At 38.7% G+C, this 24,522-nt stretch overlaps 1 protein-coding gene across 1 annotated transcript in view; it reads left to right on the forward strand.

Annotated features, from left to right (window-relative positions):
- LOC100263690 (peptidyl-prolyl cis-trans isomerase CYP71) overlaps positions 1-24,219 on the forward strand; it is a 41,961-nt gene extending 17,742 nt beyond the window's left edge. Inside the window, exons 3-13 of the mRNA XM_059737646.1 lie at positions 699-787; positions 10,307-10,546; positions 10,671-10,792; positions 12,028-12,103; positions 15,959-16,066; positions 16,155-16,331; positions 16,505-16,722; positions 17,142-17,274; positions 18,346-18,569; positions 23,317-23,470; positions 23,942-24,219. Of these exons, the coding sequence (XP_059593629.1) occupies positions 699-787; positions 10,307-10,546; positions 10,671-10,792; positions 12,028-12,103; positions 15,959-16,066; positions 16,155-16,331; positions 16,505-16,722; positions 17,142-17,274; positions 18,346-18,569; positions 23,317-23,470; positions 23,942-24,025 (1,625 nt within the window). The 3' untranslated portion in view covers positions 24,026-24,219. The remainder of the gene's footprint in view (positions 1-698; positions 788-10,306; positions 10,547-10,670; positions 10,793-12,027; positions 12,104-15,958; positions 16,067-16,154; positions 16,332-16,504; positions 16,723-17,141; positions 17,275-18,345; positions 18,570-23,316; positions 23,471-23,941) is intronic.
- The last annotated feature ends 303 nt before the right edge of the window (positions 24,220-24,522 follow it).

Genomic DNA, 24,522 nt, shown 5'->3' on the forward strand with positions numbered 1-24,522 from the left:
ACTTTGGCTATGATTTTATATAAACCTGTGATCAAGCTGTTCTGAAATATGATATTTTGTTAATCTGGCTCCTTTTGTGGCACAAGATCTATGAAGGTAATACTTCGGTTTATTACCCCACTACTTTGAAATTCCATGAAAACTCTTAATAAATCCTCCAACCACATCCCAACACTCTTGAAACACGTCCAAGGAGAAACCATTTGGTCATGATGCCTTTTTCTTATCTAATTGAAAGATAGCTTTGCAAACTTCCTCTTCAATAAAGGGGCGGTCCAACCAATTAGTTCTCTCTACTGCAATGGGAGACCAATCCAACCCCTCTAAGCTCAAAGAGTCTCTAGAGGGCCTAGAATATGATTTGGAGTCTTATATCATTTTACTGAATTGTTTTCAACAATATGAAATGGATGAAGCATGTGCTGCTGGCATGTCTTTGCTGCCCTGACATCTTAAAAGTAGGAATATATTTTCTATGATTAACCACTGGCTCTGTTATCTCCTTCTATCAAAAACATAATCGTAGTGGTAATTGGCTAATCATTTTTTACATGTACTTCTTGATATATAATGCAAATGCACTATTTTTCATGGACTAATAGAACATTTCCATTTTTTCTAATTGATCAAGCATAAGAAGAAATTAATGCTACTCAGACAACATGCTGATTTCTTACTTTTTGTTTCCATTTTTAAAGGACATTTGAAGTTTTGGAAGAAGACAGCTATTGGCATTGAATTTGCAAAGCATTTTAGATCCCATCTTAATGCCATTGAAGGGTTAGCTGTGAGTTCTTTCTCCTTTGTGAAAGTCTCTCTGGAATTTTACTTCTCAATTGATCCATCTTTGATATCGCTTATTTGTCAGTCATATCAGATCCTCTACTCAATTTAAAACTACAATAATATGTAGTAGTTCAGTTTGGAAATCACATATAAAATATACCTGGCTTTATCCACTTTTAGTGGAATGCTGCAACTTGGGCATTCCCTGCTAGAGGTGAATAGCTTCTTGATACTTAAACAATCACTATGTGCACTAGTTGCAATTCAAAAACTGTTTAGGTCATTTCTCTCTCACATACCCATGCAAAATTGGTCGTGTTGCCGAAAACAATGTTTGTCTCAATGCAAGCCACTAAAAGGGTCAGCCCCTTTTTGTTTTCCTTTATGAAAAAGAATTTACTATGCTCACTGATGTATTTTTTACTAGAGGTTTTACATAGTTTACTTTTGGATTTCCATAATTTTGAGAAGTAAGACTTAGATTTTTTTTAAAATTCTGAGAATTCCACTAACTCGTTGTATTTAGTCTTTGCCACTCAATTGCAGAATCTATTAAATATACACCTAGATCGAGTAGCTGAATATAGGCAAAGGCACTAGTAGATTATTTTTTTAATTAGAAATGAAATAGTACTGTATAGGATGGATAAGAGAGGCATGGTTCGTTTGTGGGCAAACAAAGGAAAAAGGTTTGGAGAGCAGCTCTTTTATGTATTTTTTGGACGGTCTAGCAAGAAAGAAATCTTAGGGGGTTTGATAATGAGGAGCATTCTTCTCTTTTTTTGAAGATGTTGTTTCTAAGGATTTTGTTCTATTGGGTAAAGTAGTACTTATATAGATAGATTCTTTGTATTTCTTTCATTTTATTAAGTGGTTGGATTCTGGTTAAGGTAGGGAGTTGTTGTTGAGATTCTTTACCGGTTTCTGTGCTTTTAGGCGCTATTTGTATACTTCCCAGGGTTCAAAATCTTAGCCGAGATAAGATTATTTGTTTACGAAAAATTGGAAATGGAAGGGAGCGAGAGAGAGAGGGTTAGAGTGAGAGAGTGTGAGAGCAATGGAAGGGAGCGAGGCGAGCGGCGAGCCTCAGAAGGGTTAGAGGGCGACTAGTGAGGGTGCAGAAGGGGATGGCTTCGTGGGGGTTAGGAGCAGGGCCAAAAAGGGAAGTGTTAGAGTGGAGTCGAAATGGTTTGATGTAGAGGTGGTGGAGCAAAAAGGCAAGGTGCAAGCCACGATTGTGGAAAGGAAAGGAGGAGTCTCCTCGTGGATTAGGCTGGGATCGAAGAGCATTGGATGCCTCTTTGATGGTCTGGTTTCTTGCATTAAGGTTGCGGGATCTGGTATATGGGAAAGGAAGTGGATGGAAAGTGGGAGGACCTACTCTCTGGTGCGGGATCAAAATAAGGGGGGTTTTTTTCTTAGAATAGGGGTCATGGATCTAGAAAACAAAAGGTTCTACATCTTCATTCCAAAAGGCAGAGGAGACAAGGGCGGTTGGGTGTTAATGGTGGAGATGCTATGGCGTCTGGGTTGCTGTGTCGGAGAAGAGAGTTACCAGAAAGAAGATGCGCTGCTGCTGAGTCCCTGCATGGGGAAAACCTATGCGGAAGTGGCGAAATAGCCAAAAGGAAGAGAAAAAGCAGCGGTGAGGGTGGAGTTATGTAAGAGGGAGTTGAGCCGAAACTTGGAGAAGCTGGCTCACTACTTGGTGGGGAGCTGGAACCCTAGCTCTGGGAAAGGGGATGACCTAAGAGGCTAGGGGACATACTTGGCAAAATATTGGAGTCTGAAGGGTAGTTTAGGGTTAGCAAAATTGGAAAGGGGTAAAGTCTTATTTGAATTCGAGTTCTCGGCTGAAGCTGAGAAAGCCCTAAAAATTGGGGGTTTCTCGTTCGGGGGGGTCTATCCTCAGCTTGGAGAAATGGAGGCCAGAGATGGGATGTCTGTTGGAGGGGGAAAAAAGGAGCAAGGCTTAGGTGCGTATTGTGGGACTACCCGTCTCCCTATGGGAGCAGGACAATCTGAGAAGAATAGGGGATGCCTGTGGGGGCTTCCTCGCAGTCGACTCTCAAACGAAGAAGTTGGAGGACCTACAGTGGGTGAGGATTTTGGTGAAGCTCAACGGCGAGAAGCCCCCCAATGTGGTGGAGGTTTGGGCTAAAGATGTTTGCTATGAGATTACCCTATGGTGGGAGATCAAGCCTGCTCTGAGAATGGCAAGGGAAAGAAAGAGCGAAAACAAAGTCGTTTCAGAAGGTGAGGTTGGGGGTGAGGCTATCGCACGTGCGGTTGAGCATGTGAGGGGGAAGGACGGTGACCCGAGTCTCGAGGACCTATTGCAGACTGATGATGAGACGAAGGGGCAATCTTCTGGGTCGGGTCAGGCCGTGGATCCTAGCTTGGGCTCTAAGTTGGTCGGGCCCCATGATTCGATTGGGCCGCCGTCGCTGTGGGATTCAGGGCCTTCTGAGGCCTCTGGGCCCTATCCGCTTACGGCTTTTCCTCGCAAGTTTGGACCGCATTATTTTGGGCTGCCACCTGTTAAGGATTATGGGCGGGCCTTGGATAAGCTTGGAGGGCCTGGGTTGGGTGGCCGAGGCCCGACCTCGTCCTTAAATGTGGGTGAAGCCCAATTGGGGGTGGCCTGTCCCTTTAATTGGTCGGGCCCAAGTAATCTGGGGGCCCCTGACCAATCCATGTCTTCCCTTTGGGTGTTTGATGGACTGTGGAGACCTTCATCCGAGGAGCAAAGCTTAGAGGAGAACTTGAAGACCGATTGTGCTCTAATGGAGGAAGCCTCGAGGTATGGGAATGCCACTAACTTCTTTGGGACGCTGGTTTGTGTTTCCCCTTCTCCCCCTTCTTCTTTTTTTGGTCGGACTCCATCGGGGGAGTATTACGACCGTTCTGGGGCGGTTTTGGACGCATCCTAGAGGGAATCTCCGGGCCGCATGGTGACTGGAAGGGAGTCTTCAGTGCTGGAGACTGTGACTCGTCGGGAGCTTTTGGAAGATAATAATGGTGTTATGGGAGCTAGTGGAAAGGAGCTTTGTTTAGCTAGTGACTCGTCTCCTAAAGTCAGGGGTTGGGAGGAGGCTAGTTGGGAGGAAAGTGATTTGGCAAGGTTCAGTAAGTTTTTGGGGTTTTCGACAGAGGGACTGGAAAAGGATATTTTGGAGTTTATGGTCAAAATCAGAAAACGAAGGGAAAGAGTGCACAGTAAATCTCTCTTGGAAAAATCAAAATTTGAAAGGGAATTGAAGAGACTTGAATGCTCCATCAATTATGAAAGGGGGAGGAAGCAGAAAGGTATAATGCAAGGAAGAGGGTGCCAGATTTCAGTTATCCAATGAAGCTAAGGCTGGTGAGTTGGAATGTGCGTGGAGCTAATGATAGCTCTAAAAGGAAAGTGATCAAGGCCATGATCAAAAGTCAGAGGGCGGATTTGTTTTGCATTCAGGAGACAAAAATTCAGACAATGTCAAAGGGGGTGGTGAGGAGTTTGGGTTCTGGGAGGTTTCTTGATTGGGGAGCTATGGGTTCTCAAGGCTCAGCTGGTGGAATTTTGGTTTGTGGGGACAAAAGATCTTTGGAATTGTTGGAGATGGAGGTGGGTCATTTCTCTATTTCGTGTAGGCTAAAGAATGTTGAAGATGGAATGGTTTGGATTTTCACTGGAGTCTACGGGCCGTGTAACAGGAAGGATAGGGAGGCTATGTGGGAGGAGTTAGGGGCTATAAGGGGCATATGGGACGAGCCCTGGTGTTTAGGAGGGGACTTTAATGTCACTCTATCCCAAAGGGAAAGGAGTAGGCAGGGTAGCCTAAATGGAGCAATGCGAAGGTTTGCTCAAGTGGTGGATGATCTAGACCTTATAGATCTCCCTCTGCAAGGGGGTGCGTTCTCTTGGAGCAGGGGCAGGAACAATCAGACATGGGCTAGACTGGATCCTTTTTTGGTGACGCAGAGCTGGTTAGACTTTTTTAGGGGGGTTGTCCAGTGTAGGCTTCCCAGGTCTACCTCAGATCACTTCCCCATTTTGTTGAAGGGGGGCGGGATGAGTCGGGGACCATCCCCGTTCAGGTTTGAAGACATGTGGCTCAAGGTTGATGGGTTTAAGGATTTCCTTCGGGATTGGTGGCAGGGAAGGGTGAGGGGAGGGAGGGCCAGCTTTAGAATGGCTGCTAAGATGAAGGTGTTGAAGGAGAAAATTAAAGCTTGGAATAGGGATGTTTTTGGTAGGCTAGAAGTGAATAAAAGCTCAGCTCTTCAGCAAATTGAATTTTGGGACAGGGTGGAATGTGATAGGGACCTATCAGAAAGAGAAATGGATCTGAAAAACAAAGCTAATGAGACCTTCAAAAAGTGGGTTCTCTTAGAAGAAACCCATTGGAGACAAGTGTCTAGGGAGCAGTGGCTAAGAGAAGGGGATAAGAACACAGGGTATTTTCACAAGATGGCTAATGCCCATTGGAGAAACAACTTTTTGGACAGAATTAAAATCAATGGGGTGGAGTTGGTTGAGGAACAGGAGGTGAGGGAGGGGATTGTGGCTGCCTTTCAGCACCAGCTCTGGGAAGATCCAGGCTGGAGAGCTGACATAGAGGGGCTGCACCTACAAAGTCTAAATCTTAGTGAAGCTGAAGCTTTGGAGGCACCCTTTACTATGGAAGAAATATTCTCAGCTCTGATGGAAATGAACGGCGACAAGGCTCCAGGCCCGGATGGATTTATTGTGGCTTTTTGGCAAGCTTGTTGGGACTTCGTAAAGGAGGAGGTTGTAGAGTTGTTTAAGGAATTTTATGACCAGAAGTCTTTTGCCAAAAGCCTGAATTTTACATTTTTGGTTCTTATTCCAAAAAAAGGTGGGGCTGAGGACCTAGGGGAGTTTCGGCCCATCAGCCTGTTAGGGGGGCTGTACAAGCTTATGGCCAAAGTATTGGCCAATAGGCTGAAGCAGGTGTTAGATAAGGTGGTCTTGGCTAATCAAAATGCGTTTGTGAGGGGGAGACAAATTCTAGACGCCTCTCTTATAGCTAATGAGGTGGTTGACTATTTGCAGAAGCGGAAAGAGAAGAGGCTAGTGTGCAAACTGGATATTGAGAAAGCCTACGATAACATTAATTGGAACTTCCTCATGAAGGTTTTGAAAAAGATGGGCTTTGGGTCTCGTTGGATGGAATGGATGTGGTGGTGTCTCTCAACGGCAAAATTTTCTGTCCTTATTAATGGGGTGCCAAAAGATTTCTTCTCCAGTTCTAAGGGCCTGCGTCAAGGAGATCCCATTTCTCCTTATCTTTTTGTCCTGGGCATGGAAGTGCTGAGTGCACTCATTAGAAGGGTTGTGGAGGGGAACTTTATTTCTGGTTGTAGGCTAAGAGGGAGAGGGGGTACGGAGATGAACGTGTCTCACTTGCTTTTTGCCGATGACACAATTATTTTCTATGAAGCTAGAAAGGAGCATTTAACTCATCTTGGCTGGATTTTGGCGTGGTTTGAGGCGGCTTCTGGGCTTAGGATAAATCTGGCCAAGAGTGAGCTAATTCCCATTGGGGAGATTGAAGATATTGAGGAAATGGCGGTGGAGTTAGGTTGCAAAGTGGGGAGCCTTCTGATCAAATATTTGGGGCTGCCCCTTGGAGCCCGTCACAAGGCCTTGACCATGTGGGATGGGGTGGAGGAAAGAATGAGGAGAAGACTAGCTCTTTGGAAAAGACATTATTTGTCTAAGGACGGGAGAATCACCCTCATTAAGAGTACATTGGCCAGCATTCCCATCTACCAGCTGTCCCTTTTTAGAATGCCCAAGTTAGCTGTTAAAAGGCTGGAAAAATTACAAAGAGATTTTCTTTGGGAAGGGGGAAGCCCGGAAAGGAAAATCCATTTAATCAATTGGGGGGTGGTGTGCACTCATAAGGAGAAGGGGGGTCTTGGCATTTAGGAAGATTGGGTTATTGAACAAGGCCTTATTGGGCAAGTGGATTTGGAGATTTGCCTTTGAAAAAGATGTCTTGTGGAAGAAGGTGATTAGGGTGAAGCATGGTCTGGAGGGATGTGGTTGGAGATCTAAAGAAGTTCGTGGTCCTTTTGGAGTGGGAGTTTGGAAGGAGATTCTGAAGGAGACAAGCTGGTGTTGGGATAACATGGAGTTCAGGGTGGGGAGGGAGACTAAGGTTATGTTCTGGATTGACCATTGGTGCGGCAACGCAGCGCTGTCCCAAGCGTTTCCCCAGCTTTATGCCTTGGCGGTTTGCAGTAATGCGACGATGAATGAGGTGTGGGACCCAAGCCTTGGCCAAGGAGGGTGGAATCTCAATTTGTCTAGAGATTCTAATGACTGGGAGCTGGTGTTAATAGAAGAGTTGCTTCTTTTGCTAAGGGACTTCAGGTTATCCTCAGAGGAGGACTCAGTGTTATGGAAAGGAGGGGGTCTTGATATTTTTCGGATTCGGGTCGCTTATAATCTGCTGGCAGCCCCCAATCCCCTCGTTTTTCTGAAAAAAAGCATTTGGGTGGACAAGGTCCCAACCAAAGTTGCTTTCTTTGCGTGGGAGGCTACTTGGGAAAATACGTTGGATAGGCTACAAAAGCGAGGGTGGCAGCTCCCTAATCGTTGTTTTTTGTGTGGTTGTGAAGAGGAAAATGTAAATCACATTCTTTTACATTGTACAGTGGTCAAGGCCTTGTGGGAGATCGTCTTTGCCTTATTTGGGGTTCAATGGGTGTTTCCAGAGACGGTTAAAGAGGCGTTATTCTGCTGGAGGGCCCCTTTTGTGGGTAAAAAAAGGAAAAAGATATGGAATTCCATTTCGTTGTGTATTTTTTGGACGGTTTGGAAGAAAAGAAATAGGTTAGCTTTTAGAGGGGGTTCTTTGGCTATTCAGACTCTCAAGAATTCTTTTGTATATAGTTTATGGAGTTGGGCCAAGGTGTATAGGGGAGAGGAGTCCTCTTCGCTTTTAGGCTTCTTGGAGTGGTTAGCGGCTCCCTAAGGGCTAGTGAGGTGTTCCTGTTTTTGCACTTTTGGCCCTGTGGCTACTTTGTATACTACCTGTATGCGGTACGGCCTTCTTCCCTTTTTAATATATTTTGCCCTCATTTATCAAAAAAAAAAAAATCTTAGCTGAGATCAGTACGACTTGGCCATGCCCAGTACTAGACGAATAACCAAGTCAAAATCGCTGGAGAAAATAAAAAACAACAAAAATGAAGAAATTTTGAAGGACAATTCGGAGCCTCAGTCTCGATTTGCATCTTCATCCTTCAAACCTAAACTTTTGCATCTCGTATGGCTGATTTATTTATGATTTAATGCCTTCAAACCTCAAAGATGATGTGAGAAGAAGTTGTTGACATGTGAAATGGGTATTTTTCAAAGAAACGGGTATCGTGGGCAGATGTTGTGAGAAGCAAAGGAAATGAAAGGTGCATTTTACAAAATGGTTCTATCGCGGAGAGATAGGAGAGTATTTTACAGAGAAATGGGTGTGTTGCAGTCTTACAGTGGGATGAGAGTGAGCTTTGTTACCATAAATGGGGAAGAAATGGGTATGTTGCAAAGTAGTGGGAGAGAGGACCATAATGGGAGAGAGGGTCTTTTGACCGGATATGTGGGACTATTTATGATTATAATTACTTAAATTGAATATAAATATTAATAGAAAATTTTCAAATTAATGTATATAAGCACTAAATATATATTTAAAATTTATTTATTCAAATGAAAATAAAATTAATAAAAAATCTTATTGTTTTTTTATAATATTTTTATTTAGAATATATTTGATAGGAAAAATGATATTTATATTTTTAAAGGTGATTCATGGTTATTTTTTTAGGGTTGAAAATATTTTTTTGAAATTTTAAAATATTTAATTCAAACAAATTTATTATAAAAATATTTTTTTACCAATTTTATCTAATATTTAATACAAGGTGATAAATAAAAAAGTTAAATCTATTCCATAATGTTCTCTCTATATATTTATTAATTTTTTTGTCTATTTTATTATATATATATATATATATATATATATATATACATATATGCATATTTATTTATTTATTTATTATTATTTTAATAATTCTGTTAACAATTTTTGAGTTCTTAAATTGACATATTTTGCATATTGTCCAATACCAATCTGAGATATCAAAACCGATATGCCTTAAGGCCCTTTGAGTTAATGACCAATACCGCGACTTTGATCCATGATGCTTTTTGTGTACTTTATGTCATCCTTGGGGCGTTTTATTTTTTAATTTTTTTAAAGAATTTAGCTTTTATTGTCCAATTAAAAAAAAAAAAAAAAAGGATGGATAAGATGCTCTTCAAGCTAGGACTGTAAGCAGCGGGAGCATAAAAAGAGCAAACACCCCCATCCCCCTCTTGGCAGATACACCACTATTGCCATGACCATTGCCACCACTGCTGCTACCAGGTCATTTTCTATCACTACCAGGTATTGCTGCTGACAGCACCACCCTTTCGATTATTGCCACTGTTACCAATGCCAATTCCACTCCATTGCTACTATCAAAACTATATCATCACCACACCCTATTGTTGCCATCTACAACATTGTAAGGGCCTCCATATTTACCATTGCACCTGGTACCACAGCTAATGCCAGATTGTTGGCTATTGCTGTTGTGCCATTGCTGCCGAAACATTGCACTGTCACCTTTTTGCCTATAGTAATGTTCTACCCTTTGCCATTGCCTGGACTGCTACTGCTACCACTATCCTTCCCTTACACAGCAATTTCATTACTCCAACCACTACTACCACCACCATCTCTGTAACCACTGCCACTATATATATATATATATTAGGTTTGGACTGCAAGTTAACCCAGTTGGAAAGTGTGGGTCATTTCCGCCAGGCCAGTTGGACATTTCTCCCAATAAAGCAAGGTTAAACAGGATGTTTCTGGTTTGTATACAAGGCAGAGTAGTATGGAAAAGCTTAATTTCTGAATAGGTTAAGTATTGGATACTATATCAGCATGTTTTTGTACAGCTCAAGTTTGGAATCTTTGATGTCATAACTGACATTTTTGTTCCTCGCCTATTCCATGAGTGCACAATTCTTTTGTATTAATCCTTATTTGTGTAGCACAAACAGAAATAGGCACACCTCCTCCCCTTATCCCCCTCTCCTTTCTCCCCACCAAGTGAATAACACATGTAGGATTGTGTGGATGGTGCATGCCTTCTGGAATTGTGGTGCATTAATTTTTGGTTCACTTAATGTTTTCCTTTTGAGGTAGCATATCATTTTGCTTTCTTTGGTTATTCATTATTTTTTTATTCCATGGGAAAAAAGTTCCAGGCTAATTTCTTTAATCAACTCCCACGATATAATACTTATCTGCAACATAGTTTATTGATTTTATGGTCAAAAGTTAAATTAGAACTAGAGAGTACAAATTTATGGAAGAGTTAAGCTTTTCCTTTTTGTTTGTCAAATTCATACCATAGATGCTTTCATCAACCGTGACTTAGTTCAGCTATGCAGGTTAGTGTTGATGGTTTGCTTTGCTGCACAATTTCCAATGATGACTCTGTGAAAGTATATGATGTAGTGAACTATGACATGATGGTCATGATTCGCTTACCATTTGTTCCTGGTGCTGTTGAATGGGTTTCCAAACAAGGCGATGTCAAAGCTAGGCTTGCCATTAGTGATCGTAACTCTTCGTTTGTGCATGTGTATGATGCACGAGCTGGTTCAAATGAACCCATCATCTCGAGAGAGGTATCACAACTCCCTCATTTTTTAAAGATTAGTTTGTTTCCTTTATTATTATTTGCACTGACCATGATAAATATTTTTACCTGATTGCTTTTTTCGTTTTCTTTTCTTTCCCTTATTTATCCAGATCCACTTGGGCCCAATAAAAGTTATGAAGTACAATCATGTTTTTGACTCTGTGATATCTGCAGATGCCAATGGAATCATTGAGTACTGGAACCCTAATACACTTCAGTTCCCAGAGAATGAGTATGTTCTCAGACACATATTTGTATTTATTTTATATGTAAGCATTTTTTATACATGCACAGAATAACTAGGCGCAAAGCCACCAGCACCCTGCAGAAAAATAGAAAAAGGATAAAAAAAAAAAAAGATAGAAAAGAAAAGAAAAAGGAAAGACTCAAATCCCTGGCATCTTTTATATGGATAGGCACTAGTGGCATAAATTATTATGTTGATTATATGACTTTCCAATTTCCGCAACCCAATGAACGCTAGCAATGTTTTAAAAGGCTAAAGACAGTTTTGACATGTTTTGCCCTAATGAGGCAACGTGTTAGCCTTGAGGTGGAACAAGGCACAAGCATCAATTTAAAATAATAAAATAAAAAATAAATAAATAACAATAAAAAAGGAAAAGAAAACATGGACAAAAATTGAAAAAATATTAATAAAATCACATGAAAAATGAATGATATCATAATTATTTGTCATTATCAATAGTTTCTAATTTAGTTCTTTTTCTCTCTTCTAATTTTTTTTTTTGATAGATAAATAAGAAAATATATTAGAAATCCAACATTTTCTGATAATTTTATCAAATGAACTTCAACCCTATCATCATCGTCTCAATTGGGATCCTCCAAAGAATCATAATCATATCCAAGTACTCTATTATTCTCTCCATCATTTATAATGTCCACTCATTCTTCTTCTTCTTCATGCATTAATTGTAATGATTTTTTTTCCTGTATTTATTAATAATAATATAGTGATTATATATAAACTCAACTGCTACAATAACCAACAACTTCTTTTTTTCTTCCCATGAATCTCCCCCCCCCCCCCCCCCCCCCCCTCCCCCTCCTCCATTTGAAGGGCTAATAGGAAGCCAACTTAGCCTTATTTATAAAAGATCTAGCTCTAGCCTTGGACTCACTACAAAACATAAAAAATATATGAAACCCCACAAAAGCACAAAACCCATTAAAAGCATTGAATATTGAGGCTTAAACCTGTTACAAAATATACACCAAACGCTTACAAAAGGCTCTAAATCCAAAACCCTTTGAATATTTGAAGCTTAAGACTCAAGGTGGTTAGCCTCAACAGGGTGAGGCTTAAGTCTCTAGTACTTTGTATTGAGGCTGTAGCCTCAAGTTTAATTTGCAAAGCCTTGCCTTAGGGGTAAGCCTCAATAGCCTTTTAATACACTAAATGCTATTTTGTGTAACAATGCTTCTTTTGTACATTGTGTGCAGGGTGAACTTTAGATTGAAAAGTGATACGAATCTCTTTGAAATTGTGAAATGTAAAACAACTGTTTCTTCGATTGAGGTAACATCTCTTCTATTTCAAAGTCTCTTTTGTCAATTGGGAGGATTTTCTAAAATGTTATTGATGCTAAAATAACAAGAGTGCAGGGCTAAATAATATGCATGACTAATTACAAAATAAGGAAGCTAAAAGATAAGTAACTACCCTAAATCAGATTCCTATAAATCAGTAATATGCAAGCTAACCAAATCTCCTAAATATACTTCTAACCAAATACAATTGTACAGGTTTCCTTATCAGGAACAAGGATGTTTTCCAACATTCCTCCACAAGCCGGTGAATGGATGTTTTCCATTCCCAGCTTGCCAACTATCGTCTGAAATGTTGTAGTAGATGGTCCCTTTGTTAGAACATCAACTAGCTGTCCTCCAATAGACATAGATGGAGTGCAATTAGTTCACTGTCCAACTTTTCTTTTATGAAGTATCTATCAATCTTATGTGTTTGGTGTGATCATGCTGTAGGGGATTATTTGCTATATTAATAGCACACTTATTGTCGCCATAAAGACTCATAGGTGTCTCCCATGTGATCTTCAAGTCTTCTAGGATTATCTTCAACCACAATAATTCACAAATTCCAAGCGCCATGTACCTAAACTCAGTTTCTGCACTTGATCTAGCCACAACATTTTGTTTTTTACTCTCCATGTCACTAGATTACCACCCAAATACATGCAATAGCCTGATACTGATCTCTTGTCCACCATAGACCCGGCATAGTCTATGTTGGTATAAGCTTCAAGGGTCAACTTCTCTCCCTTCTTAAATAAAATTCCCTTTCCTAGAGTTTCGAAATCAATAACCCAGGAACCAGGGTGGATTTTATCTGAGACATTTAGTACATAAGGTCTTACTTGAGAGAGCGCTCAAGAACAAGTACCTGTAACTCCGAGCTTCCCCAATGCCCTCAAGTTCCTTAACATTCCTACTTCCTATTCAACTTAGCTTGTTCTTGAGGATTGTCTTCACCATCAAGTTGTGTTTGAGACACATGAGCCTGTCCCTTTGATGATCCAACCCTCACGAACCAGTTTCTATTATTCTGCCGCTATTGTGGCCTTCCATGAACCTTCCAGCACTTTTCTCTAGTATGTCAAGGCTTTTTGCAGTACGAGCACCATAGGGAATCCTAATTAATGGCTCTGGACAGGTCTGATTGACCATTTTCTCCGCTGAGCTGTTGATCAAGTGCCATCATCTTCAGGTTTGCATTCTTTGTCACCAAAGTTGAGCTCTCAGCCCCTAGAGTCTCAATCATTACTCCATGTCTACATTCTTTTTGTCCTTGTTGGAGCAATAGTCTCATTTAATGAAGGAAGGTCTCCTTTTCCCAATATCTGCACTCAAACAGGATCAAATTACATATTCAACCCAACAAGAAAATCGTAGATTCTATCCTTCTTGATAAATCTCTTCAGGAGAGACGCATCATTACTGCACTTCATTTGTATGTTTTGATAAAGGTCCATCTCTTGCTATAGTCTCTTTAAACGATTTGAGCAGTGTTTTAGAGTTGTTGGAGAGGTGTGCTTCAGGGCACGCCTCAAGGCTAAGCGTTCCCAAAACACGTTGAAGCGTTCACAAAAGTGCTACCCTCTCAAAAGACGTACACCTCTGGAGTGGAAGCATATCTAAGGCATGCTTCTAGTACGCCTTCAACACGTTAGTGCCTGAGGTATAAGCCTTTGATGTGTTTTTGTTGTTGCATCTAGACAAAAAGGGAAAAAGTAAAAATAAAAAATTGTCCTTTAACCAAAAAGGCCCATGGAAAGAGCAATAAGAGGAAAAAACACAAAGAACCCTAACTCATAAGTCTCTGTCAGTGGATTATTAGTGACAACTTACTCTAGCATAGGTAGCTTTGGCATCTTCTTGTTACTTCAAGGAGAACTCCAGGTTCCCTCTTCGTTCTCTATTCTTTCTTCTCTCTTGTTCTACTTCCTTCTCTTCTCCTTAATTCATTTTTATATTTTTTTTCCTTTTCTTTTTTTTTTTTTTTTAAACCATAAATTGTGTTTTTATTTCAAGACTGTTGGGTAATGGGCATTTGTTTCTTCCTTATCTTATTTTTTCCTTTTTTAAAAAAAAAAAAAAAAAAAAAAGAAAGAAAAAAACATCTTGATCTCTTTATAGCCGACCACTTTAGGTAATTGATTTTTTCAAATAGTAAAAAAAAAAAATAGATAAGTGATTTCATTTCCTTTTTAGATTTCTTTAGTTATTAATTTTTTTCCAAATAGCAAAAAAAATTCACAATCCATTTAATATTTGAATTATTTAGAATATGAATTTGTAGAATTTGAACTTCATTATATAATTGAAATTTTATTCTTTTATGTTCTGTAAAAAGTTATGTAATTGATTTAATATTTTATGGAAAAATTTTCTATAATTCAATTATTTTTTTATTTTTTATACATTTTAAATTATATTTAAATATTTATTAATTTAAAAAATGAAGGTCTCAAAAGGCTTATGCCTCTATGCTTTGAGGCTTACGTCTCGCCTCACAAGCACAAAAGCGCCTTGCCTTATACATTCTCATTTAAAAACTTTGAATTCAAGTATTCTGTGACAGAAAGGTGCCATGTTTTGCACTTGACATCTTCGTTTTCATCTCCTAAATTTGCACAGCATCAGTTACCTTCGAATATGTCTCACAAACATAATCCCAAACTTCCTTGGTTGTGTCAAGAAACATACAGGTGTCGCTGATCTTCAATGCCATGTCGTTCCACAACTAGGACATCACCATTGAATCTTCTTCATCCCATGCCTTGAATTTAGGATCTTTTTGACTTGGTCCGGTACCATTCAAATAACTCAGCTTACCCCTTCCTTTCAAGAAGGTACAAACCAATTGAGACTAGTTTAGATAATTCTTATCATTGAATCGATAAGCAGCCTAGATGTTTGGTAGATCTCCCATAGAATGGTTGGATGTTTGTTCTGTTACGTTCATCTCAAAGACACTGGTGACTTTGGCAGTTTCTGACATAGCTTCTATGAAGTGAATGAAATTGAGGGAGAAGAAGTGGGATTGAATAGCATAGATCGATTTCTCAAGCAACACGGGCCAATTGAATGACAAAAAGAGGTTCAAACTGAAAAACGATGACAAGAAAAGCTTGAAATTGTAGGGTAGTCAATATCAATGATTGAAAAAATCGCAGAGAGCCTAAAGCTTTGATACCATGTCAATTGGGAGGATTTTCTGAAATATTATTGATGCTAAAATAACAAGAGTACAAGGCTAAATAATATACGGCTAATTACAAAATAAGAAAGCTAAAAAATTGGTAACTACTCCAAATCAGATTCCTATAAATCAGGAATATACAAGCTAACCACTCCTAAATATTCTTCTAACCGAATACAGTTGTACACGGTTTCTTTATCAGGAACAAGGATGTTTTCCAACCCACCAAGGTAGCCCTATTGGTCAATGCAAACTCTGGAAAGTGTGGTCTCTATAAGTGGCACATGGTCCTGGGTTCAAATCATGTCACTAATGATACTCTGAATTTATTCGGTGTTGATTGTTGTGAAGTGGTCAGCACCCTAAGGTTTAGGTCCCCATGGAGAGTCCTAAGGGCTTGGCCATGAAAGGTTCTTTGGTTATCCAAAAAAAAAAAAAAGAGGATGTTTCCCAACATCTTTTAGTTTCCTGAACAATTATATGACTGTCTTATGCTTGGAATTCATATGAAATCTGAATCTGTCATTTCTGATGAATTTGTGGATGCTGGATATTTCTTTTAGTGAATTACCTTTCAGTAAACATTTTAAAAAATTTTGCCAAGAATTTTGTCTCCTTTATTGCCAATTACAATATTATTGCATTGCTTATCAGGTGAGCCCTGATGGTAAACAGTTTTCTATCACATCACCTGATCATAGGATCCGTATTTTTTGGTTTAAAACTGGTAAACTAAGACGGGTTTATGATGAATCCCTTGAGGTAATCTTTTTCTCCACTTGACTTTTCATTTAGAATAATATTTGCCCATGGACACTCCTGTGATGATCCAATCTCATATATTGATTAGGTGGCCCAAGATCTTCAGAGAAGTGATGCTCCCTTATACCGGCTGGAAGCTATTGATTTTGGGAGAAGGATGGCTGTTGAGAAGGAAATTGAGAAAACAGAAAGTGCACCACAACCAAATGCAATATTTGATGGAAGCTCTAACTTCCTTATATATGCAACACTCCTTGGAATAAAAGTGAGATAATTCTGCGTTGTCTATGAGCTGTACTTTAAATTGTGCAGTAATGCAACTTTCCAGCAATAAGCATTATTCTCAAGTTCTTTTAACTTCATTTTCTTCTTCTTATTTTAATTTAAATTTAAATTTTTAGTTATGTTATTTTAATTATTTATACTTTATGTTTGTAGGTAGTAAACCTACATACAAATAAAGTTGCTCGAATTCTTGGAAAGGTGGAGAACAACGATAGATTCCTGAGAATTGCTTTGTATCAAGGTGACCGTAGCAGTAAAAAGGTTAGAAAAATTCCTGCAGCTGCAGCAAATGTCAATGAGAGCAAAGAACCTTTGACAGATCCCACTCTCTTATGCTGCGCTTTCAAGAAACATAGGATCTATTTGTTCAGGTGCCATAGTTCTTTATTCAGATCTACTGATGATGTAACAATTAACTGTATTCATTGTTTTTCGTGTAAGCATGCATCTGGCAGTACCATTAGGAATTTAGGAGTAAAGTTTATTGGAAGTTCAGAATTTGGTTGATGAGTATCAAAACGCATCAACCTTGAAAATAGTTTTGATCAGTTAGATTGACAATGTGAAGCAATAACTGCTAGGAACCATGAAGTTTGATAGTTTTGATCCATCTTATTGGAGGCTGTTTATGTCACTTGTGTGATATACAACACATGAGCTTATATGCTGGTTGACTTATTTTAACCTATGGGATGCATGTTTTCCTCAGCACATTGACTCTGCCCTTCATTTGAATTTCTCTGTGAATTTTGAGGAGCTATTTATTCTATTTCTTTTCTGGTCCAAATAGTCGGAGAGAACCAGAGGAGCCTGAAGATGCAACAAAGGGTAGGGATGTGTTCAATGAAAAGCCACCTCCTGATGAACTTTTGGCTGCATCGGATATAGGAAAAGCTGTCACAACATCTCTTCCTGATAATGTGGTAAGCTTTCCTTCTTTACTTGCTTTATGCCTCTAGGTTCTGAACAGATTATTAGTAGTATATGCTACCCTGATTGAGGAAACCTTGTGCTTTACATAAAAAAATTTACAAGCACATGAAGCCATGAATCACTTTTACATATCTTCTTTGTATTCTGTTTAGTTCCTTGTTTGCATGATCATGAATTAAGTCATTTTTCTCTCTTTAAAATGGAGGGAAAATTAGAGGGGGAAATACCTTATCCATTTGTAAGTACATGTATTTTGTGCTGAAATATCGCTCACCTACTTTCATTCTATCTCTTGAGATGAAAATTTTGATGGGCTTAGAAATGAAGCATTTTTGTCCCTTGTCCCATCTGTTGTCGTCTTACCTGATCCTCATGTAACAAACAATTGAAACTAAGGATTATGAATATTTCCCCTATCCTCTTTGACCCCGCAAATTGCAGTTTTAGTTTTTCTGTTCCTTTTTCTCAATGTTATTATTATTTTATATATAACATCATTAATATTCTCAGTTTTGTATAACAAAAAAAAAAATATACTTATTAATTTATCAATTTTACTCTGAAACCATACATGATTTCTCTCCCTCACCCAGATAGTTGATGCAAGTCTTCATAGAGTATTTTTTATTTTTTTTCTGATCAGTAAGTAATATGTGTATTCAAAAGAGGTGCTAAAGAAGCGACTCAAATAGTGATCAGTAAGTCTTCATAGAGTATTTATGCCTGTCAAGTTTTCTTCCCTTGATATTGTACTTAGTTAAATTAGTTTTTTATCAGATTCCTAGTTATTTGATTCAATAAAAAGATCAACTTTTTGAAAATTCAGATGAGGTAAACAAAATTTCTCTTGTATTGTACATTGTGTTTTGATCATGGTATTTACTTGTTAACTTCAGAGTTATACTTGCTTGAAGATGACTGAGTTCTATCACTTGTTTCTTGGCTATTGTTTGACTGATGCTTTGCTCCTTTCAGTTTTGTTTTCTACCTCAGTCCCTAGGCTGCATAATGCGTTTTTTTCTGTCTTATCTTTTGATCTTTTTCATATCCTATTTTACCAGATCCTTCACACCACAATGGGTGATATTCATATGAGACTGTACCCAGAAGAATGCCCAAAAACTGTGGAGAATTTCACAACGCACTGCCGTAATGGCTATTATGATAATCTCATTTTTCACCGGGTCATTAAAGGCTTCATGATACAAACGGGAGATCCTTTGGGAGACGGCACTGGTGGACAGTCTATATGGGGAAGAGAATTTGAAGATGAGTTCCATAAAAGGTGATTATTTATTTTTTGTTCACATGAGACTTAATTTTAATAAGAATGTTTTATAACCATGGACATCGATCTGCTTTCTTTACCTTGTTATTCTGGTATTTCATTCAATCTGCTTCTAATTTGTGGCGAATCAAGATTTTGACAACATTAACCTTCCTGGGATTTGTTTTTTAGGCTCCTTTTTTTCTTATTTACCTATCAAGAAAAAAATTAAAGGGCCTATTTGGGAAGTATTTTTAGAAACTATTCTGGAAAATAGTTTTTTTTTTTTCAGAACAGTTTTTAATAATAATTTTTTGTGTTTTCAGAAATAAAAATATGTTTGGAAACTGAATTCTAAAAAATAATTTTTGTTTTCAAAAAAAAAAAACATATTTGGTTGAGTTGATAAAAACAATTTTTTAGAATAAATAAAATAAAAAACTTTTATTTGAAAGTTGTTTTTTTTAATAAATAAATAAAAATTGTATGAAAAGGGAATACTTCTCTCTCTACTTTCTCTCCCAACACTCCATGTACTCCCATAGTCCCACAACTACAACCTCTTTATTTTTAAAATCTAAAGAAATTCAACTCTAAAGAGAAAAACACAAAAATAAATGGAATCAATGAGTGAAGTTTCCAGAATTTCTGGATTCTCACACAAAAAAATTGATTGTTTGATTTACTCTGTTTTTTTTTTTTTTTTGTTCCAATTGTTTTTTTCTTCAATATTTTTTTAGGTATGGTCTTGTTTGGTTGTTGAAAAAATTGAGGGAGGGAGAATTTTGAGGTTTCTGTTATTGGTTGTGTGGAAAAAGAAATGATGAGGAGTTGTTGTGTTCTCTCGGATCCTAACAGGGATAATCTTCCTTGTTTCATACCCATAAAAGGAAAAATAAAAGAGGTGCTTGGAGAGGAGAGAGAGCAAAATGCAAAAAAAAAAGGGGAAAAGTTCATGCAAGCTCCAATGGATAACAGTTGCTCCACACCAGAGCAACACATCCGTTTGAACTGAAGAATGAAAGAATCCGTGGAGGCAAAAACCAGCCATGAAAAAGAAGAGATTAGGGCGAAAACATGGAGAACATCCCATTTTTTCTTGTTCTTTGAATAGTGTAAAAAACAACAAAAACATCTTTAAGATGTTCTCTAAAATCAGGGTATTTGAAAACACAGAAAACAACTTAATACTCCTCTGCCAAACTAGTTTTCAGTGTTTTTTTGTTCCCGAGAATAGAAAACAGTTTTTGAAAACATCAACCAAACAGGCCCTAACCTTCCTGGAATTTGACAACAGAGTATGCACAGATACTCATACAATGAACATGAATGCATTTCTGAAAGTGTTCTCAGAATTAGGTTGAACTTTCATCAAATCTTATACTAACTTAATATCGAATACCTTCGGCAAGTCACTTGATAAAGTGTAGTATGGAGTCACTTACCTGGCACACATGAGGTATAGAGTTGGTTAAAAGATGTTGAGCTGGATATTTGCTATATGTAAGGAGAAGTTCTGGAGACGGGTTATCTTGGGCAAATTTTGTGAGGTAGGTTGGTGTTCTTGATGAGGGGAGGAAAGGCATGGAGTTGGGCTATGGAAAGCAATTAAGAAAGGATGAGTAGTACTCCAAGCAAGAACTAGCTCTATGGTGGGTGATGGTAGGAATGGGATTTTGGCATGATTTCTACTGTTACGTGGCTATTTTAAGTGACTCTTTTCCACATTATTTTCCAATGCAAGGATAACATATGCTTGGGTTGCTGATGTTTGAGAGGATGTGGGAGATGGTGGGTGGAACCCTATTTTTTAAGGAATTTCCATGTTTGGGTGTTGGCTATTGTGAGTCTTTAGCAAATTCAGAAATGGGTGATGACTAGGGGATGTGGAGATATGTTGGTTTAAAAAGGTGCTAAAGATGGGAATTTCTCTGTCAAATCTTTCTTTAATTCTATGGAAGTGACTTGGTGTTCCTTTCTAAGCCAAAGAAGGATGGTGTTCTAGGACCTCCACAAAAGGGTGTGTGTCGGGGGGGGGAGAGGTGGCTTAAAAGAAGATATTGGTGTCAGATTAATTGAGAAGAAGAGGTAGCTAGCTGGTGTTGTCTAGAAGGAATGAGGAATCAATTAACGATAACCTTCTTTACTGTGGCACAGGGGAAAGATTATGACGGCTGGTTTATACACTTTTCAGAGTCTCTTATGTGCTGCCAAGGTCATTAAGATAAGTTTTATCGAGGTGGCACAAGAGTTTTGTGGGGAATTGAAGTATGAACATGATCTGACTACATTTGTTTTGGACTCTTTCACCTTTCAGAAGAGCTGAGCCTTATGACCTTTGAAGGGATAGATTTTGGTTCAATCTTTTGAAAGATGTTTTTATTTCTTCACTTTTTCTTTGGTCTAGAGGCGGTTTTGGTCTTGAGTTCATCCTTGTTTAATTTCATTACTTGTATAGGGTCCCATTAATTTTTCCTTGTTTCTTTCCAAGTCTTTTGGCAACCTTTGGATACCTGTGTGCTAGAGGTGCACCCATATGTTTTGATTGATGCTTATTAATATATCCTCTCTCTGTGCATATCAAAAAGAAGATAAAAAGTGAAGTACAAAAGCATACAGCATAAAGCCTTGGGCCATGTCTTCCAGTGATGGAGAAGGAGCCCAATGGGAGCGGGCCTGAGTTGAACCAGGAGGGTCTTTTAAGCCCTTTCATTGTTAGGACTACTGGCTTTCCCTTGGAGACACTGAAAGATCCTCTCATTCAGAAGAAGTCACAGAGTTGGAGTCGGGAGTCGATGAGAACCTTGTGGCTGAAGCAGCTGGGTTCAGAGGTAGGTTCTCATCTCCCTCTCCTCTTTCTCCATCTGGGTTTCCCTTTCTCGAAGCAGAATGTTCCGCCAGGGAGGGGCCATCCTTGGGGTCTCTGGTTTTGAGTCTCCAGCCACTTAGGTTGCTGCTCCAAGATGGAAGGATGGTGAATCTCATGGGAAGTGCTGCGAAGGCTCCTGGGGCAGAGGGGTTGGAGGCTAGCAACTCTTTGGAGGTTTGTAGGGTTTCAGATGAGGAGAATTTGGGCTTTGGGAGCCTCCCCAATAAGTTTGTTGCCTTTAGTAGCTCTCTGGATTTTCCAGTGACAAGGTTTGAGAAGGAAATTGGGAGTATAGAAAGGATCGTGGAGTTAAGATTACTGGGGGAAAGAAGAAGTCGCCTTTGGCTACTCATTTGGAGAGGGAGATCAGAAAGCTAGAATGCTTGGTCGATTATTATTGTTCCCCACACTTGGCCAAGGGAAGGGGGTGGGGCAGTGGAGTCTGTGCTCTCTCTTTGAGGTTGCTCTCTCGTTTTGCAGCTTGGTGGTGGGTTTTGGTCTCTGGGGCATATTATGTGTTCTAGTACTCTTTAGGGGTCCGTTTTGGTGTAGGTGGTGCTTTCAGTAATGACCTTTCCCTATAGGGAGAGTGCCGTTGTTTTCTGGTTTTTGTGGTCTGGGATGGTTGGTTTTTCCATTTCCCTTTCTCTCTTGCTAGCCTTTATTGTGTATAATCCAGTTGGATTGGATTGGATTAAGGACAGGTCAGAAGTGCCCAACCTTCCAAGTTAGGTCAATCGGCCAATTCAGGAAAGTTAAAAAATTTGTTTATAAAATGAAGTTATGTTTATAAATAATTAGATAAATGCTAACCACACATGTAAAACATTTAAAAATATTTGATTAATTAATAGTAGTAAGTTTGTACTTGAGTTGGCAGTCAAGGAGGTTAATCCAAGTTCAGCTTGTTTTTAGTTGTATCAAGTTCAGATCGACCCTACTAATCAAAAAAAAAAAAAGTTCAGATCAACCCTGCTTATCCTTGGGCCAATAAAATCCCCTCCAGGATATGTTTATCTTAGGTTTTTGGTGGGTCCTCAACTCATTAGGAATTGCCAACCTAGACTCAAATAGGTATTAACATGTTGATATTCAACTTGTCAAACTTGCATTTATCTTAATAACATTGTCCAAGTGACATCAGGTTCAATGTCCATATTGCCAGAAAGTTTCTAGTCACCTTTGCCTATCTACCCAAATTAGAATATAACAGAGGAGCTGCCCATTCATGGTACTTCGTCCAACAAACAAATCTTCCCCCCTCTGCCTGAATCCATTATGATATTTTTCTAGAAAAGAATAAAACACTTTCTAATTCAGAATTTTCGAAATCCCTAGGTAAGAAAGAAATTTCAATTCAATTCATCCCCCAACCAAGAATCCTTATTCCATGCATTCCATTAAAGATGTGGAAAATCCTTCATTAAGAAGGAATCATCCTAGCATGTAATCCTTCAGATTTTCACACCCCCATCCTAGCATCTTAACCCTTTCATAAAATTGCCAAAAGCATTTATGTTAGCTTCTAAAGATTGACCCTTTAACTTTCTCACACCTCATTTACCAGGATTCCCTTACCAACATCATACTTCCATAGATGATGATTTTAGTTTCAAGAAAATATACATTTATCAGACAATTCCCATTATGCTATCCTTGTCCTAACTTGAAGTATGATGCAATTCATTGGGAAGTGAAAACTATAGTGCCTGCCTTTTAATTTGTGTTCTTTGTCTGAGGTTTAAAATTTATTCCACTTTATTATTCTTTATCTTACTGTTTATTAGAATATCTCAACACTGCCTTTAATGGTCCAGAACTTGTTCATTTTGAGGTTTACTTGTGTAAGTGCAAGTCACTTTGGATATGCAACTCACGCTTTCTATGCTGCTGCAGTTTACGACATGACAGGCCTTTTACATTGTCAATGGCAAATGCAGGGCCAAACACCAATGGCTCTCAGTTCTTTATTACCACAGTGGCTACTCCATGGCTGGACAACAAACACACTGTTTTTGGTAGAGTTGTCAAGGGAATGGATGTTGTACAGGTATTTTAGGCTGTCCAGATGCTTATTTTCCTGCTGCTCCTATTATAATATTTATCTCTATTTCGTAGCACACACAGGAACCAGATAGGATCCCTTCGACATTCTAGTGTGGTACATGACTCAACATTGGCACCATCAGCCCTACCTAAGTATGGGATTTGAATCATCCCCATTTGATAAAAGAGAGCTCAAACAAAGAGTCCTAGACATTGTGCCCAAAGTTATGCCATGTGGCAATGACGCCTTTAATGCCGAGCCTTACACCTGCAGGGTCTAGATTGGGCATTCTCCAACTATGTCCTAGCCCTTAAAATCAAACTAATTACAATCATGAATCAACTAAAATATTAGTACAAGAATATACCAGATTATCGTACTCAACCTCTCCATTTATTTTTTTTTATATGTTTTCTGTCTCATTAATCTATCTTAAATTTATCACACTTGAAACTCCTTATTCATTGTTGACAGGGCATAGAGAAAGTGAAGACAGACAAGGCCGACAAGCCATACCAAGATGTAAAAATCCTAAACGTGACTGTGCCCAAGGCTTAAGATTTGTTCCTGTACTAATTTATTTGTTTAGATGTGAGTTTCTTGACTCCATTTGCTACCCTTGGCTGCTAAAAGATTGTACACCTGCCGGGTAAGTGTGTACTATATTTTTATGAGATAATAACGCTCCTTGTACTTGAGACTATGATAAGAGATCCTTTTTAATGGGAAAAGGAGATTTTGTTGAGGTGATACATTTACTTTGACTTGAGTGTGAAACTTTAGGTCCTGTTTCAAAAAGGTTTTTTGTTCTTTAGAACAAAAATAGTTTCTAGCTCAGAAAACAAGTTTGGCAAACTTACCATAAGAAGCAACTTTTCAAGAATTTGTTTTGAAAACCTGATTTTTAGAATATATTTAAGATGCATTTAGTTCTTTTCTATAAAGCGTTCTAAGCAATAATTGAAAATATGAGCAATGCTTACAAATCATTTGGAGTATATAAGTAGAGAGAGAGAGAGAGAGAGAGAGAGAGAGAGTTGTTTTCATAAGTAAAT

The sequence above is a fragment of the Vitis vinifera genome, chromosome 6, assembly GCF_030704535.1.
Source record: "Vitis vinifera cultivar Pinot Noir 40024 chromosome 6, ASM3070453v1".
Lineage (NCBI taxonomy): Eukaryota > Viridiplantae > Streptophyta > Magnoliopsida > Vitales > Vitaceae > Vitis > Vitis vinifera.